At 41.7% G+C, this 17,171-nt stretch overlaps 1 protein-coding gene and 1 long non-coding RNA gene across 4 annotated transcripts in view; one reads left to right on the top strand and one right to left on the bottom strand.

Moving 5' to 3' along the window:
* Nucleotides 1-13,458, top strand: part of myh11a (myosin, heavy chain 11a, smooth muscle) — a 31,902-nt gene extending 18,444 nt beyond the window's left edge. For 2 of the 3 annotated variants that reach the window (XM_005735801.2, XM_005735802.2), the window contains 34 exons: nt 221-319; nt 768-911; nt 1,131-1,226; nt 1,383-1,501; nt 1,595-1,747; nt 2,223-2,396; nt 2,471-2,644; nt 2,770-2,884; nt 3,478-3,671; nt 4,104-4,225; nt 4,305-4,374; nt 4,495-4,655; nt 4,755-4,863; nt 5,002-5,133; nt 5,261-5,467; nt 5,584-5,721; nt 5,818-5,941; nt 6,024-6,195; nt 6,283-6,495; nt 6,661-6,805; nt 6,909-7,115; nt 7,235-7,339; nt 7,467-7,619; nt 7,814-8,062; nt 8,230-8,442; nt 8,572-8,784; nt 8,891-9,052; nt 9,503-9,631; nt 9,710-9,798; nt 9,889-10,012; nt 10,102-10,310; nt 10,453-10,561; nt 10,665-10,837; nt 12,502-13,458. In XM_005735801.2, coding sequence (XP_005735858.1) covers nt 221-319; nt 768-911; nt 1,131-1,226; nt 1,383-1,501; nt 1,595-1,747; nt 2,223-2,396; nt 2,471-2,644; nt 2,770-2,884; nt 3,478-3,671; nt 4,104-4,225; nt 4,305-4,374; nt 4,495-4,655; nt 4,755-4,863; nt 5,002-5,133; nt 5,261-5,467; nt 5,584-5,721; nt 5,818-5,941; nt 6,024-6,195; nt 6,283-6,495; nt 6,661-6,805; nt 6,909-7,115; nt 7,235-7,339; nt 7,467-7,619; nt 7,814-8,062; nt 8,230-8,442; nt 8,572-8,784; nt 8,891-9,052; nt 9,503-9,631; nt 9,710-9,798; nt 9,889-10,012; nt 10,102-10,310; nt 10,453-10,561; nt 10,665-10,837; nt 12,502-12,631 — 5,126 coding nt within the window. In that variant the 3' untranslated portion in view covers nt 12,632-13,458. Of the gene's footprint in view, nt 1-220; nt 320-767; nt 912-1,130; nt 1,227-1,382; nt 1,502-1,594; nt 1,748-2,222; nt 2,397-2,470; nt 2,645-2,769; nt 2,885-3,477; nt 3,672-4,103; nt 4,226-4,304; nt 4,375-4,494; nt 4,656-4,754; nt 4,864-5,001; nt 5,134-5,260; nt 5,468-5,583; nt 5,722-5,817; nt 5,942-6,023; nt 6,196-6,282; nt 6,496-6,660; nt 6,806-6,908; nt 7,116-7,234; nt 7,340-7,466; nt 7,620-7,813; nt 8,063-8,229; nt 8,443-8,571; nt 8,785-8,890; nt 9,053-9,502; nt 9,632-9,709; nt 9,799-9,888; nt 10,013-10,101; nt 10,311-10,452; nt 10,562-10,664; nt 10,838-11,991; nt 12,025-12,501 lie in introns of all 3 variants that reach the window. The other variant, XM_013911536.1, reaches the window with a different exon arrangement.
* LOC106456246 (uncharacterized) lies at nt 13,459-17,142 on the bottom strand. The gene is made up of 2 exons (XR_001290407.1): nt 16,994-17,142; nt 13,459-15,734 (listed from the first exon to the last, which is right to left on the bottom strand). It is a non-coding gene; the product is annotated as an uncharacterized LOC106456246 (long non-coding RNA).
* Between the last annotated feature and the right edge of the window lie 29 nt (nt 17,143-17,171).

Raw genomic sequence — 17,171 nt, forward strand, 5'->3', positions numbered from 1 at the left:
GAATAGGTGGCACTCATTCGATGACATTTTGGAGAGAGATAGATTATTAGATCATTAGAAACTGAAACTTGACTGGCTTGTAAAAAAAAACACAAGGCATTAATTATATTCTTCCTATTTAGTTAAAACAAGAATTACCATTTAAGGCTGAACAGAGGTTTGTAAACTAAATTGCCCCTACTCACAAATGAGATTTTTATTCTTTAACAGCTGCTCTCAGATCTGCTGGAGAAGTCTCGCTGTATCAGACAGGCAAAGACAGAAAGAGCTTTTCACATCTTCTACTACATGATTGCTGGTGCCCAGGACAAACTGCGCGGTAAGATGATTATAAACCCAAAATATGTGTGTGATTTCTTTGATGCTGCTGCTCAGCAGTTAGCAGGGCTTCTTTGACAGTGTGTTGTACATATCACCATCATGTGGAAGTCTCATCTGGAACTGGAGGAAGGGGAAAAGGAAGGCACTTCTGGTCTTCGTTGACTGTCATGCACGTCACAATTTATCCAGCTGCATTATGAAAATGTTTTTTTAAGGTCATGGAGGAAAAGAATTTTCTCAAACTCTCAAAGAAGATTTTCTTCCAACTGATGTTTAACCACAATAATCAAAATAAAGCTGAGTAAAGCGTTCCTGCATGTTATTTATGACCACTCGTGCTATTTTCTCACGTGAGCAAAATCTTCATAAAAAGTTAAGCCTCACTGATTCACAGATTACTGACCACAGAACAATGATGATAAGTCGCTGTTTTTCTTTATTTTCAGAGGAGCTACTTCTGGAGCCCTTCAGTAATTACCGCTTCCTCAGCGCAGGCCACGTCCAGATCCCTGGCCAGCAAGACGATGAGATGTATGAGGAAACCATGGAGGCCATGAATATCATGGGCATCACAGAAGAGGACAGAATTGGTATCAGCGTAGTAATAAGCATAGCATTAGCATCGCTCTAATACTGTCGGGTCTTTACCTTCTGAATCTGGACTGTTGTTGTGAATTTGCATTGAAGAGGCAACATTAATTTACATTTAAATCAGAAAACAAGCAGATTTTTGGGAAATGTTCCAGCAAACAAGAAGAACATTATTAGTGTTTCCCCGTGAAGTCAACCACTTGATTTCCTTGTTCCAGATATCCTGAAGGTGTGCTCCACAGTGATGCAGCTGGGAAACATTGAATTCAAGAAAGAGAGGAACCAGGAGCAGGCAACCATGCCAGACAACACTGGTTAGACACAACTTCTTCCTGCCATTAGAAATCCCACTAGGGGTTATTGACTTTTACAAAGCCAGCTGTAACTTTAAAAATGTATTATCTATAGCAGCAAGAACACCTGGGTGAAATAATATTGTGTCCAATATGACAAAATTTCTGTCTTTGTAGCTGCGCAGAAGGTGTGTCACCTGCAGGGCATCAATGTGACAGACTTTACACGAGCCATCCTCACCCCTCGCATCAAAGTGGGCAGGGAGGTGGTGCAGAAGGCACAGACCAAAGAGCAGGTACTGCAAGGAGGAAACTGTTTAAAAACACAGGAATAACTGTGTGTTAATCACAGTCTGGTCTGTGTTCTTCTGTGTGTCTGTGTCTGTTAGGCGGACTTTGCTATAGAAGCGTTGGCCAAAGCTGTCTTTGAGCGACTGTTCCGCTGGATCCTGGGCCGGGTTAACAAAGCCCTGGATAAGACTAAACGCCAAGGAGCCTCCTTCCTGGGAATCCTTGACATTGCCGGTTTTGAGATCTTTGAGGTATAGATCATCACACACTGTAAAAAAAAATTGTAATATAAAAGAATTTTACTGTGTATTTTCCAGTTTTGTACTGTTCTTCTAGAATATCTTTAAATTTACATAAATAGACTGTGATTTTACATTTCAAATGTAAATTAACATAAAATCACTGTAAATGTAATAAAACATAATTTTCTTGTTTTTTAAATGTATTTGTCTGTACATATGCATATTTAGATTATTAAAATACATTCACAAATGAAAAAGGCAAAGTCCCATGTAAAATTAGGACAACAAACTGTATTGTCATTACTGGAAATAACCGTATTTTCATGAGAAAGTTATTTTCTGGTACTTTCTGGTATTATTTTGGCGCCCCAGCTGCCAGAATATTACCGTTTTTTTAGGATTTTTTTTTTTTACGGTGCAGAGCGCTTGGAAAGATAGTGGATGTGATATGCATGTCTTCATCTTTGTGTTCTGGCTATTGCAGGATAACTCCTTTGAGCAGCTGTGCATCAACTACACCAATGAGAAGCTACAGCAGCTTTTCAACCACACCATGTTCATCCTGGAGCAGGAGGAGTACCAGAGAGAAGGCATCGAGTGGAACTTCATTGACTTTGGCCTTGACCTCCAGCCCTGCATCGAGCTCATTGAGAGACCAGTAAGTGTTAATAATAAATAACAGCATCAGTTAAATCCTACACAGCCTCTTAATCACATAAATATTCTCTGCAGAACAACCCTCCAGGCATCCTGGCCCTGCTGGATGAAGAGTGCTGGTTCCCCAAAGCCACAGATATCTCCTTTGTGGAGAAACTTTTAAACACACAGGGCAACCACATGAAATTTGCCAAACCTAAACAGCTTAAAGACAAAACAGAGTTCTCCATTCTTCATTATGCTGGGAAGGTGAGAATGATGGCAGTTAGGAGAAGGGAAAAATGTTCTGTCTTCATAATGTTTATCTTCATTTGAAGACAATCATCTTGCATTCTCATGAAAGCTCACATAACTTTGTCGTCTTGCTGTTTTAGGTAGACTATAACGCCACAGCCTGGCTGACAAAGAACATGGACCCTCTAAATGACAACGTTACAGCACTGCTCTCCAATTCTTCTAACCAGTTTGTCCAAGACCTCTGGAAAGATGGTGAGATGCATATGATTTTATTACATGTCTCATAAGTTTATTGTAAGCCACTCTGAGACAAGGACCAAACTCTCCTCAGTGATAAGGCATAAAAACAGCACAAGCTTCTGCTGCCACAACTAAACTAGATTTTCTTCTTTACTGAAATCCTAGAAATGTTTTTCTGCACATTTTGCCTTTGTCTTTGGAGAAACTTCTAGGTTAGGGCTTCCTAGCTTGCCCTGAGAGACACTCAGAAAAGAGACTATTTATTTACTTCCCGGTTAAATAAAAGGGAAAAAAGAAACCTTAATGATTGTTGAACTATTTTGGAGCCACAACTAAAGATATCACCTTGATTCTTTCATATTGATCATTTTTAGATGGGACAAATCAGATTTATTTTACCTTAAGAACATTAACGCAGCAGCGGTCACCCTCCTTCAAATCTGACGTGTACACAATGAAACAAATTACCCGAAAGCAACACACACATTTTACCTGCTTTTATCCATATGTTTGTCCCACAAAAGATATGCAATTAGATTCTTAAAACTGAAATAGGCATTAAGGCAAAGACAATCTGATTTTACACGCTGTTTTGTGTTTTTCAGCGGACAGAGTCGTCGGCCTTGACACATTAGCTAAGATGTCAGACACCTCCGGCCCGAGCGCCTCAAAGACCAAGAAGGGAATGTTCCGCACAGTGGGGCAGCTCTACAAGGAGTCTTTGGCAAAACTCATGACCACGCTGCACAACACCCAACCCAACTTCGTCAGATGTATCATCCCGAACCATGAGAAGAGGGTAAAGACAATTAGCAGCAAAACTACTAGACTAGCAATAATAAAACATAATTTTAGAGGTGGTTGCTGGTGGTTAATGATCAATTAATCAAGTGTGTGTGATTATCAGCTCTTGGCTGCTATCTATCCTCTTAATTTCCTATACCTTAAAAGTGTACTTAATATTTCACAGGATGGCGTAAAACCCTATAAGAACTTTTTTTTTCACATGACTATAGATGCATATTGAGAGGAAAGCTTTTTCATCATCATATAAATTAGCAATTGATCTCACTCCATATGTGGCCGTATTTCTAAAGTCATGAAAAAAAAACACACACATAACATAGACAAAATGAATTTACTACTAACCGGTCAGCATAAGCGAGTTATACTGTATGTATTTAGTTTTTGAAAACTTTATGTAATAAAACTGCAATCCTGCTCTACTCAGGCAGGGAAGCTGGATGCTAACCTGGTCTTGGAGCAGCTCAGGTGTAACGGTGTGCTGGAAGGAATCAGGATCTGTCGACAAGGCTTCCCCAACCGAATCGTTTTCCAGGAGTTCCGCCAGCGGTCGGTCTAGCTACTACTATACTATTTCAGTCAAAATTTCTCACCGTATTAAGTGTAACATCTCTCTGGCTTCTTGCAGTTATGAGATCTTGGCTGCTAACGCTATTCCCAAAGGTTTCATGGACGGAAAACAAGCCTGCTGCCTCATGGTTAGTTCACAACTTCAAAATTGTCATCCGTGTTCATTAACATTGACACACACCAAGGTAGAATTATCCTGTGTGACAACTTAATATATCACATCATTTACTGATCTCCTGTCTCTGTAGATCAAGCATCTGGACTTGGACCCCAACCTGTACAGAATCGGACAGAGTAAAATCTTCTTCCGCACAGGAGTGCTTGCTCAACTAGAGGAGGAGAGAGATTTGAAGATCACTGTGATCATCATTGCTTTCCAGGCCCAAGCTAGAGGCTTCCTGGCCAGAAAGTATGAAAATTGAAGCCCCCCCTTTAAAGCAGTTTATTTGTTGCTGTTATCACCGTAAATAAAACTTTGCATGTTGCACTATGTATTTTTTTTTTGAAGGGCATTCGCCAAGAGACAGCAGCAGCTGACAGCTATGAAAGTGATCCAGAGGAACTGTGCTGCCTACCTCAAACTAAGGAACTGGCAGTGGTGGAGGCTTTTCACAAAGGTCAGCTAATCAGTCTCTAGAAGCATATAAATGCAACAAAACCATAGTACATCTGTGTGTTTTTTGAGAAAGAAACTTTCCAGATACTACAAAATTATTTTGAAATGACAAATTCTGCCTTTTCCTTCTGAACAACAGGTTAAGCCTCTGTTGCAAGTGACCCGACAGGAAGAGGAGATGGGTCTCAAGGAAGAGGAGCTACAGAAAGCCAAAGAAGTTGCCACAAAGTTTGAGTCAGAGCTAAAAGAAATCACCTTGAAACATACACAGGTAAGGGATTAAATGCGGCGCATCAATGACACAAACCTTGTTTTGCTTTCTTTTAATGAATCCGTTCAGCGTTAATTCGATAAAGTTTCCAGTTATGGAGAGTCTGCTGATTCTGCCTGTCTGTCAGATTGTGGAGGAGAGAAACGCACTGCAGGAGCAGCTTCAGGCAGAGACAGAGTTGTATGCTGAGGCTGAGGAGATGAGGGTCCGTCTGGCGGCGAAGAAGCAGGAGTTGGAGGAAATCCTCCATGAGATGGAGGCGAGGCTCGATGAAGAGGAGGAGCGTTCTCAGGGGCTGTTAGTGGAAAAGAAGAAGATGCAGCAGCAGATGCAGGTCAACATGTCTGTTTCGCACTGTTGTTCAGTTGGAGTTGTTATTGCTCAGGTAGCTGTGCTTTCACAGTGTGATAAAGCTGCTGGAGAAACTGAGGGTTCAGTCTTTTCATGCAGGAGTTGGAGGAACATTTGGAAGAGGAGGAAGACGCTCGTCAAAAACTGCAGCTCGAGAAGGTTACCTGCGAGGGAAAGATCAAAAAGCTGGAGGATGATATTCTGGTAATGGAGGACCAGAACAACAAGCTGCTGAAGGTAAGTACTGGAAATCAGCATTTTTCAAAGACATTTTAATATAAGTAAGTCACTTGGGAAACTAAATACATCACCGGCTTTGTGATTTTTTTGTAGGAGCGAAAGTTGCTAGAGGAGAGAGTTGCAGACTTCAGTGCTAACCTGGCAGAGGAAGAAGAAAAATCAAAGAATCTCACTAAGCTCAAAAATAAACACGAATCCATGATCTCTGAATTAGAAGGTAGTCACCTTGTATGCATTTGTAACGGTACTCATATCACATTTCTCATACACATCATTGAGTGGTATCTCTCTCGCACTAGTCCGCTTGAAGAAAGAGGAGAAGACCCGTCAGGAGCTGGATAAAGCTAAGCGCAAACTGGAGGCGGAGTCAAATGACCTACAGGAACAGATCGCTGACCTGCAGGCCCAGATCGCTGACCTCAAAGCTCAGCTTGCAAAGAAGGAGGAGGAGTTACAGAACGCCTTAGCCAGGTAGTGTCAGACTGGTGTATTTATTTCTGCAAAACAACACTAAGTTCTATCAGTTTTAATAGTTTAATGTACTCTTGATTCTCACAGGTTGGAAGATGAGTCTGCCCAGAAAAACAATGCTCTGAAGAAGATCAGAGAGCTGGAAGGACACATCTCCGACCTGCAGGAGGACCTAGACTCTGAGCGGGCTGCCAGGAACAAGGCCGAGAAGATCAAACGGGACCTTGGGGAGGAGCTGGAGGCCCTCAAGTCTGAGCTAGAGGACACTCTGGACACCACTGCCACACAGCAGGAACTAAGGTTACACAAATATGTATTCAGAGGAATTTATAAAGTGTATACACATTCACCTTTTAGATGATGAAGCTATCTTAGAGAAGAAAAAGATGACTAACAAAACACAACCAAAAAACAAAATGTGCATGCTTAAAAAAATACCTGCATTATCCATGTATCTGCCTACAGAGCCAAACGTGAGCATGAAGTGACCCAGCTGAAGAGAGCCATTGAGGAGGAGAACCGGACCCACGAGGCTCAAATACATGAGATGAGACAGAAACACACTCAGGCTGTTGAGGAGCTCAGTGAGCAGCTGGAACAGTCAAAACGAGTAAGGCCACTATTTTATGAATCATTCTTAATACCCAGCTGTCATTTAGCTTTTTATTTCTTTAATTGCATATTGAGGATTCTCTTTATTTTCCTCTGCTCAGGTCAAGTCAAACCTGGAGAAAGCAAAACAAGCTCTGGAGAAGGAAACGTCAGAGCTAACTATGGAGGTGCGCTCACTGACCCAGGCCAAGCAAGATGGGGAGAACAAGAGGAAGAAGCTAGAAGGTCAGGTGACGGATCTTCAGTCCCGCTTCAACGACAGCGAGAAGCAGAAGGCTGAGCTGACAGAGCGCTGCTCCAAGATCACTGTAAATCACTTTCACTAATTATTTAACTACTGGAAAAAAAATGTGAATCATTAAAAAAAAGAATGCCGCAAAACTACGCTCAAAAAAGTAACAAACACATAATTTTTAATCCTGTACAGATTGAACTGGAGAGTGTGACAAACCTACTGAATGAAGCAGAAGGAAAGAACATCAAACTGAGCAAAGACGTGGCCAGCCTTACCTCCCAACTCCAAGACTCTCAGGTAACCGAACGTTTACTCTTAACATGTTGTTAATAACACCACACAAACATTTAGTCTTTGCTGTGACGATGAAATATATTAAACTTTAGAACAAACGCACTGACTACTGAACTCTTCTGTCTAACAGGAGCTGCTGGCTGAGGAGACACGCCAGAAATTGCAGTTCTCCACAAAGCTGCGACAGGCGGAAGACGACAAGAACAGCCTACAGGAGCAGCTTGAAGAGGAGATGGAGGCAAAGAGGAACGTGGAGAGACACGTGTCCACTCTCAACATCCAGGTCAGAGGCCAAACTCTGTTGATTAAGACTTTAAGAGAAATTGGCGGGAGCAAAATAAAGATAATATGATGGGAAAAAACTGGAGCGATATTGGAGTGAAGGTTTACTGTAAGCTGAAGCTCATAACAAGAAAACACTCTTGTACCATGTAGAAGATTCCTCTCTGTTACATAACAGTTTTGCTTTGTGTGCAGCTATCAGATGCAAAGAAGAAGATGGATGAAATGTCAGGCAACATTGAGCTGCTGGAGGAAGGAAAGAAGCGTCTGCAGAGAGATTTGGAGGCAGCGAACACTCAGTATGAAGAGAAGGCCTCAGCATACGACAAGCTGGAGAAGACCAAAAATCGTCTGCAGCAGGAGCTGGAGGACACGCTGATGGATCTGGACAACCAGAGGCAGAACGTTTCAAACCTGGAGAAGAAACAGAAGAAGTTTGACCAGGTCCGCTAAACCAGAAAACAAGCTTTTAAATATCATTCATGGGATTGAGCCTGTTTTTAGAATTTCACGGTTAATTGAAGTCAAGATTGTGACTTTATTATATAAGATTATATGCACAGTAAAACAGAGTTGTTAAATTCATAGTTATTTGTTTCTTTGATCTCCAGATGCTGGCCGAAGAGAAGAGTGTCTCCAGTAAATATGCAGACGAGCGAGACCGTGCTGAAGCTGAGGCCAGAGAGAAGGAGACCAAAGCTCTGTCCCTGGCAAGGGCTCTAGAAGAGGCTCAGGACTCCAGAGAGGAGCTGGAGAGAGCCAACAAGGCCCTAAAAGCAGAGATGGAGGACCTGATCAGCTCCAAGGATGATGTGGGAAAAAATGTTAGTGTTGGAACGTCTTTCACTCACTTGGCACTGGTCAATAGATCTGCAGGCTGAAAGTCTGTAGTTACAGGTATATGTTTACAGTGTCTAGAGCTTTCCAGTTAATTTAAAATGTATTGATGGAAGGTCCATGAGCTGGAGAAGTCCAAACGAGGCCTGGAAGCCCAGGTGGAGGAGATGAAGACGCAGCTGGAGGAGCTAGAGGACGAACTGCAGGCGGCTGAGGATGCCAAGTTGCGTCTGGAGGTCAACATGCAGGCTCTGAAGGCCCAGTTTGAGAGAGACCTCCAGGGAAGAGATGAGATGGGAGAGGAGAAGAAGAGGCAGCTGGTCAAGCAGGTAAATAAAAGCCTTCATTCTTATACCAGAAGGATGTGAATGATTTATTATCAAAGAATGCTATTTCAGCATCAGTAATCATTGCAATGATGCACACTGGCTGCAGGTCCGTGAGTTGGAGACGGAGTTGGAGGATGAACGTAAGCAGAGGGCCACAGCAGCAGCAGCCAAGAAGAAGCTGGAGATAGACATGAAAGATCTGGAGGGACAGATCGAGACAGCCAATAAGGGACGTGATGAGGCTATCAAGCAGCTCCGCAAGCTCCAGGTCAGAGCAAAGGACACTGAGAAAATTCAGCATAGAAGAATTTATATAAATACTGTATGGGTCTTTTAGTTTTCACTGTAATTTTTTAGATGCATATTTACATTAAAGCATATGTTGTAGTGAAGGTTTTTATTTTAAAGGTAAAATGTTTTTGGATTTTTTTTTTTTTAACTTGGAAGCAAACACATGTAAAACTTAACTTGTTGTTTTCTTGAAATAAACTTGTAGATATGTAGACAAACATCTTCTTAAGGGAAAATTCCCCGGTTTTGGCTAGTAACTGTGACTTTAAAGGGAAATGTCAAAACACTAAAATAAGATATGATCACTAAGAGAAGCACTTGAAAACAGGACTTGGTATCATCAAACACAGATCATCTGCCTCAAGTATCGTAAATATACTTGAAACATTATCTGATGTCTTTTCTCTGTTTCTCTTCATCCCTCCAGGCCCAGATGAAGGACTACCAGAGGGAGCTGGAAGATGCACGTGCTGCTCGAGAAGAGGTGCTGACCACCGCAAAGGAGAGCGAGAAGAAGGCCAAGAGTCTGGAGGCTGAGCTCATGCAGCTACAGGAGGTAAGGCTGTCGATTCCTAACAAGGCAAGAACCTCTCTGGGAGCCGGGGCTCAAAATAATGAATGTATGTGTTTGCAGGAACTGGCTGCAGCTGAGAGAGGACGGAAGCAAGCAGAGGCTGAAAGAGACGAACTGTCCGATGAGCTGGCGAGCAACACCTCTGGAAAGTAGGTGTAGAGTTCACTCTGTTGCTTTGTCTGTGAAGTGAACCATGAAAAAAAGATGGTGGCATTTCTTACCATGCTCTCTGTGCTCAGGTCAGCCTTGTCAGATGAGAAGCGTCGCCTGGAAGCTAAGATCGCCCAGCTAGAGGAGGAGCTGGAGGAGGAGCAAAGCAACATGGAGATCCTCAATGACAGGCTGAGGAAGAGCACACAACAGGTGATAAGACTGTAGCAGACATGATTCATGAAGTGTTAAAGCACTGGGCAGAGTTCTCATCCCTCTCTTTGCACGTACTCCACCCACAGGTGGATCAGCTGAACAATGAGCTGCAGACGGAGCGCACCACCTCCCAGAAGAACGAGAGCGCTCGGCAGCAGTTGGACCGCCAGAACAAGGAGCTGAAGGCCAAGCTCCAGGAGATGGAGAACCAGGTCAAGTCCAAGTTCAAGTCCTCCATCTCTGCCTTGGAGGCTAAAGTGGCACAGCTGGAGGAGCAGCTGGAGCAGGAGAACAGGTCAGGGACACATAAACACAGAGCATACCGTATGTTTGATGAATAAAAAAATATTTACTTTTTTTGGTGGTTTTACCTTCTTCAAATTGTATCAGCTGTACTCATATTCATTTCCTCTTAACTCTTGTCCATCTTGTCTCAGGGATAAGCAGACAACTGCCAAGAATATGCGCCAGAAAGACAAGAAGCTCAAGGACCTGATGTTGCAAGTGGAAGACGAAAGAAAACAGGCAGAGCAGTACAAAGACCAGGTACAGTCACGGAAACGTTTTTGTGCACGAACAAGAAAATAAATGCAGCTTTGATTGTGCTCGTCAGTGCCGAGTTAGCATATTCGCTTTGTTCACTCACCAGGCGGAAAAGTCAAACACTCGCATGAAGCAGCTGAAGCGGCAGCTAGAGGAATCGGAGGAGGAGTCTCAGCGCGCCACAGCAGCCCGCAGGAAGCTGCAGCGGGAGCTGGATGAAGCCACTGAGGCCAACGACGCCATGACCCGCGAGATCGGCTCTCTCAAGAACAAACTCAGGTAGGATAAAACGCCAAAGGGTCGTTCTGCTGATGGAGGTGATGTTCACCTGCTATTTCCATGATGCCACAACAGGACACAGACATTGCAGTAAGAGGTTGGGATGCTGTGTAAAATGTAAATAACTGAATGTAATGGTTTGCAGATCAGTTTAACCTGAAATACTACAAAGACAACAGGCTAGGTCTCCATGGTAACTTAGGTTTTAACATGACATAACCTGGTTGGGATCAGATTAACTTCAGAGTTTTGGCTTAAAATCAGCTGGAGGAACCACATTTTCATTATTACGTTTTTTTAAACCATGCTTTGCTTGCAGTATAGACTCTGTGGTGAAGCACTATGTTTTTATATACATACCTTACTAAAACCCCTGAATGAAGCTCAACTGTACACAGCACTATGCTCATCTTATTTGCAGCCCCAGTGTTAGTGAGGTCTTTATCACCAGCTCCTTTGGTGGTACTCAATGTATCTAATTTTATGCAGAGCAAGTAAAAAAGCTAAATGGCACCAGCCCCCCTCCCTTTATACGCAAGAACACTCAGAGCCTGAAGCAGAAACTCTTTCACTTGAAAGTTGACTGTTAAATAATTTTCATGGTACCAGTTACATCTGAATGAGGTTTTAGGTTTTGTCGAGCCAGCTAACACAAAGAAACTCTGGCTTCGCTGAACTTCCTTCGTAGTAAAACCCTCGAGTCTCAAACTGTGCTGTTGGAAGAAGGAACTAAACCTGTTAAACATATTTTTGACATGATTCTCGCATCAAAATTTTAAAAAACTGTATATTTGAAAAGCAAAATTATCAAAATTGCTCAGTTTCAAAAATCTAAATGTCGTCTTTTCTGCTTCTTTCAATCAAACAGGTTTCAAGTTATTTGCAAATCTTAGCATTCTGCTCTAACATTTTATAAAGCATCCAAACTTTTTTGTAGCCACAGTTGTACACAAACAACAGTTTACAGATTTGCCAAACTGTAGACAGGTTAAAGCACATTTATTAGTTTTAAATGCTCTCAGTTAATCTACATTTAAGTGCTACAGAGCATAATTAATGTCATTCAAAGGGATGTAAATGAACACTTGAAGCATTCACATTCTTTCTAAAGTTGATGAGCGGAAACAAAACAATCATGTCCATCTCTATTCCAGAGGCAACCCTGAACCCAAGGAGTAACGCAGCAGGTATCTCTGCGCCTAAAAGTTACCCCATCACTATGTCTCATTAACATACCATAACTTTTCATTCCCCGTGCACACCCTTAATGCTCTCATTTCTTTCACTGAGCCTAACTGAGGGAAATGTGGCTATCAGAGATGTAACTGAAAAATTCTGAGTCCCAAGTCATATTACACCATTTGGTTTCCATTGTACCCATTTCCTGGGGTCATATTTTTCCTCAGTGCTTGGTTTAACTGCCGTAAACCAAACTCATTTTCCTGACCAAGGAGTTAAAATGAGTTACAAAGATAACCAGCGTGCTTTACCCGTAACCGAAGCACAACCTGTACATTCTGTACTTCATCAACGCTCCTTTTGCAGTGTGCAAACACCCAACTGGTTTTCAAATGAACTTAACCTGCACAGAGCCTATTGCATCCCCTCACTGTGACAATGTTTCTTTGTGTTTGTGTCTTGTGTACTTTTTTGTCCTATTTTAGGCGTGGAAATGAGCCCTCCTTTAGCAGCACACCTCGGCGCATAGGCGGAGGCCGAAGGGTGGTCGAGGATGCCTCAGAGGAGGACACCGACTCCCAAAGCGACTTCAATGGAACAAAGTCCGCTGACTAAGGGACTTTTTAAAAAACCATATATGAGAAATACGGTTCAGGGCAAAGCCTGCCACTTAAAACAAAGAAAAAGCCTATTATGCTATCTATCTGTCCTCTTGTTTCAGAGCACCTTTTCTTGACACAAAAACAATCAGGACATGATTTCAACTTAGTGGGGTCGTCTAGTGGTTATGCTTTTGTGTGATTTGCTGTTTTTTTTTTTCCCTTTTCTATTTTCACTGTTTTGTTTTGTTTTTTACTGCACTGACACAAACATAGGAGCCTCTAATTAACACCCACTTAGTACTTAAAGCAGTGACAAAGTGTAAATCTACAGATGTAGAACTATTATCAGTTACCGTCGTCCTGTTGCCTGTGACTGCTGTTATTGTTCCAGAGCACCACTCTAGGGTTTCAGATTGGATGCATAGACAGATATTTCAATCCCCAGTCTGCTTCTAGTCAGCAGTGTTGTTTATTACCCCCACCAAGGAAAAACATTTTTAGCTTCCGTCATATTATTTGTGCCTCTCATGTGTCCAAACCTGTTTAGAGACGCGGTTTATGAAATGTTTGAGGTCAGACAAGATTTTCGGTTACTGTTAACCAGAAAACTGAGTCACATATCAACATGGAGCACTAAGCAACGCTCAGATCTTCTTTCAGTAGCTTTCCTTTCTCCAGATTTACTGTACTTAGAAACAAAAAGTCCCTGATCACCCTAAACTAAGTCAATCTCATTTTATAATTTTCTTTGTATTCAACAAATGTTTACATGGCACTTTTTGTATCCATTACCTGTTGAACCACCTGCACAAGAAATAAAGAGCTTTAAAAAAAAAAAAATTTTGACTTTCTCCTTTTAATGTTTCTGTCTTGGTCAGTAACTCACTCAAATTATTCACATCTGCTCAGTTTAGTAGAAAAAGAAAAAACGACTGCAAACCAGCAGGACGAAAGTTGGGTATAGTACCTCAGGCACAAACAGTTTAAAGTCAGCATACAGAAGCAGCTGCAGGCGTCCTAAACAAACAGCCAGTACACAGTGATTACAAGGATTACAACTGGAAGTAGCTCAAGGAAGATTAAAGGGGACCAGTTATGCTTCCCTTTACTTTCTGTCACACTTATAGACGAAACAAGGCCAAAGTTTCAAATCATGAGGTCAGCATGTGTTAGGATTCCCTGTGAGTCAATATTTCTAGTTCAAGCCTGCTCTAAAGACTATTTTCTGTCTACTCTGTATGTCGTTAAAGAGGATATCCTTAATGTCTTCATTTCAGTGAGGTTCAAAACTTCCGTTTAGGAGGGAGCAGACATAAGAGAGAAAAAAAAAAAAAGCTGGCCTAAATTAAGACCTACAATAACTTGTTTCAGGCAGTGGATAAACTCTGACTGTAAAAAGGTCCTGAATGAGACAAATGATGATTATTTTTAACTGTGTGACCTTCATAGCGCCTCGGTTACACTCAAGAACATTAATATGACTGTAGAAACAAGCATTACAGGCCCCCTTTAAACTGTCCTGCAAACAGGAGGACCTCCAGATTTCAGATGTTACAAGTTAATTCCTACACAAAGGCTACAGTGCAGTATACAGTGATAGCTACTGTATAAAGGTCATATTTAGATATGCAACTTTAATATTTGCTTAATGAGCTGCTTAATGAGCTGCTGGATGGCAGTAGTGACAAGATCCATTTAAACAGAAACATTTCAGGGAAAAGCATAGCTGTCACATCAGAATCGCTCCATTTCCTAATTTCAAAGTCTTCTTTATACCTACACAAATATACGAACAGTGCTAATTTGACCATTTCAAAATCTATTATTGCTTATCATGTTTACCATATGTCCACCATGTAAGTCTAAGTGGCAGAATGAGATACTATACATTCAAGTGCCTGTCTAAAATATACTGTCAGCTACCATCAGTAGAAAGGTTTATGATAACATTAGATCATAAATCTTCAGCATGATAAATTTTATCTTTTATAAGCCCAGTAAAGCAGAAAATAGTTGGTGTGTGAAATGGTTGGAGGGAGGTAATAGGAAGGACCCGAATGATAACGAAATGGGGTTGGGGGGGCATACTAAATGCTATTACTTTAACCACCATGAAGTCAAGTGGCACCCCTCTCGATGAAAATCTGACAGAGACGATGATCTGTTTCGGTATTTTAACACCTGGATCAGCCGTGGCACTGCAGCAAAGCAAGAGCCCAAAAACTGAAGAAGTAACAGCAGTGATGAAGGCTGGCTGAAATACTAACGCCAATTCATGGCAGGAAGTAATTCATTGTCAGCTCATTCAGTCACCCAGTCTGAAATATTTTTAAACCAAAATATCAATCTGTGTTCTTCAAGACATGATGGGAAACGATAAACACAGAAAAGGCCAATGACAAAGCTCAACCATGTTTTTCATATACATCTCAAAGAAAAACAAACCTATTGCTTTTGTTATTTTCAGTTTTCCCATTTATCACAGCTTTGGTTTTGACTTGGTCACAAACACAATATTTGCTCAACTTTTCCATAAACAATACTCCAGATTCTGGTCCCTATACCAGGGTCACTTTCCAGTGCTTTTAATTATTAAAACTGTTCCTTACATGGATAATGATTAATAGGCTAGTGCACTAGATTAGTGATGTAGGAGCAGAAATGTTTACAAAGCCCTGCTGTGCTTGATCCAACCACAGAAAACACAGAAGGTCCATCATGAGTTTGTTTTTGTTTTTTTGTTTTTTTAAGAAGTTAGCCACCACAGCATCAGAGATATAGTGGAAGATATGCTGCGAATGGTAGGGTCCACAGGATGTAGTGCTGCCTCCTGTGATATGGTGTGGTACAAGCCTGAGAGAGCAGAAGTCAGTGCGTTAATGGGCGGAGCCTCTCTCTTTGCTCAGTGAGGGCACGGTGCAAGGACAATCAGCAGGACAAGGAAGACAGCTCAAAGTCCAGGGGTGTCATATGAGGAAGGTCAGGAGGGAGAGAGAAAGGAAGGGTTTTTTCCCCTCCCCTCTCATAGCAGTATCTTGACCCCTCCCTGTGGAGACTGGGCACCATGGGAGATCCCTCTTGGAGGAGCTGGTCCAAACTCTAACCGTTTCACCAAACTGAAAAACAAAGTTCAACTCATGAGCTAAAGCTGTACATTCAGATTCACAATCTTTTTTCAAATGTAGTTACAGTCAAAAGCCTCAAGGCTTTGCATTTGGACTGTTGCCATCTTGTTTTTTGTTTGTTGTGTTTAACAAGCACAGGGTGGTTCTGCCTGAGAGACCCATAACAATGCTTGTGAGTTAGTGGCTTATTAAACAAAGTTAGGCAGCCAAACCCTAAAGCATATCCTGCTTTATCATTCATTTCACATCTTGAATGGAGCCAGAATGCACAAAATAAACATCATGTTTGTTCAGTAAGACTTCAAATTAATGAATGACTTTATAAAGTCATCAGGAACATTTTTACTCATGTCATAAAAGTAAAGAGGGGAGCATCATTCTCCCATCGACCTTTTACAGAGTTCATTTTGCAACCCCCGGAGACGCCCCCTGCTGGCCATTACATCATGACATTACACATGTCACTGCTTGGGTTTAGCCCAACTTCATCTGGCTTTTCAGGCCCAGAGGCCACATCCATTTTTAACTCTGTTCCCCATAAAGATGACATTTGACGGCACCCCTGTGCTGGTGTTTTGACACCTCAGTATATATTGATAGACGTGGAAAAACAACCGCTGGAATAGTTTCCAGGTTTTGTGATGGGTAGCTGGACAGGCAGAGCTCACCCCCTCAACTTCTGATGCAAACCCGGCCATTTTGTTCCATATGCAGGCATGAAATATGACAGTAACTGCTCAGATCATAAAACAGCTTGAATAATTTCTCCTAGGAGAAGGTAAAGACTCTATGCATAGTCTATACAGGTTATAACTGGTGTAGAGACCTATATATGCCAACATTCAACTACACATTACCTCATGTATTACATTGTTTAGCTACAAACACCATTATCACCAGTTATCACTACCAGTTGGCAAAGTGGTAAAGATAAAAGGTACCTAATTTAAGGAAGTAAAATTAAAGTATCATGCAGATTTTGAAATATTCAAATAGCCATTAAGTTTTATTAAATTCTGTTAGCATGCAATAAGCTACTCAACTTTTTTCCAGGGACAATCAACAAAAATAGAATAATAAAACTCTAAAATACCAAACAGCAACTTTAAGAGCTGGAAATTAGGCAAACAGAGAAGTAACAAGGGGCAATCTGGATCCATAAGAAGGCCAATCATAAAGTATGCAGATAGCTAGACGTGTATTACTCAAAACAGATCTTCTACTGTAAACTCATGATGACATTCCCTCACCTGTCATACTGAGAAGGAGGGCTCAGGCCCACCGCCTGGAGCTCAGCACCTGCATCTAAACCCGAAGGACTGCCAGGACCAACTGTAAGTGCCGGTCTGTTGACGGATGTGTCGTACACAAAGTCTCGACAAGATGCCAACTTGGACTCCAAATTCTGGCAGGATTAAAATAAAAAAA

Source organism: Pundamilia nyererei, unplaced genomic scaffold (genome assembly GCF_000239375.1).
Source record: "Pundamilia nyererei isolate P.nyererei 1_Seehausen unplaced genomic scaffold, PunNye1.0 scaffold00065, whole genome shotgun sequence".
In the NCBI taxonomy this organism is placed as follows: domain Eukaryota; kingdom Metazoa; phylum Chordata; class Actinopteri; order Cichliformes; family Cichlidae; genus Pundamilia; species Pundamilia nyererei.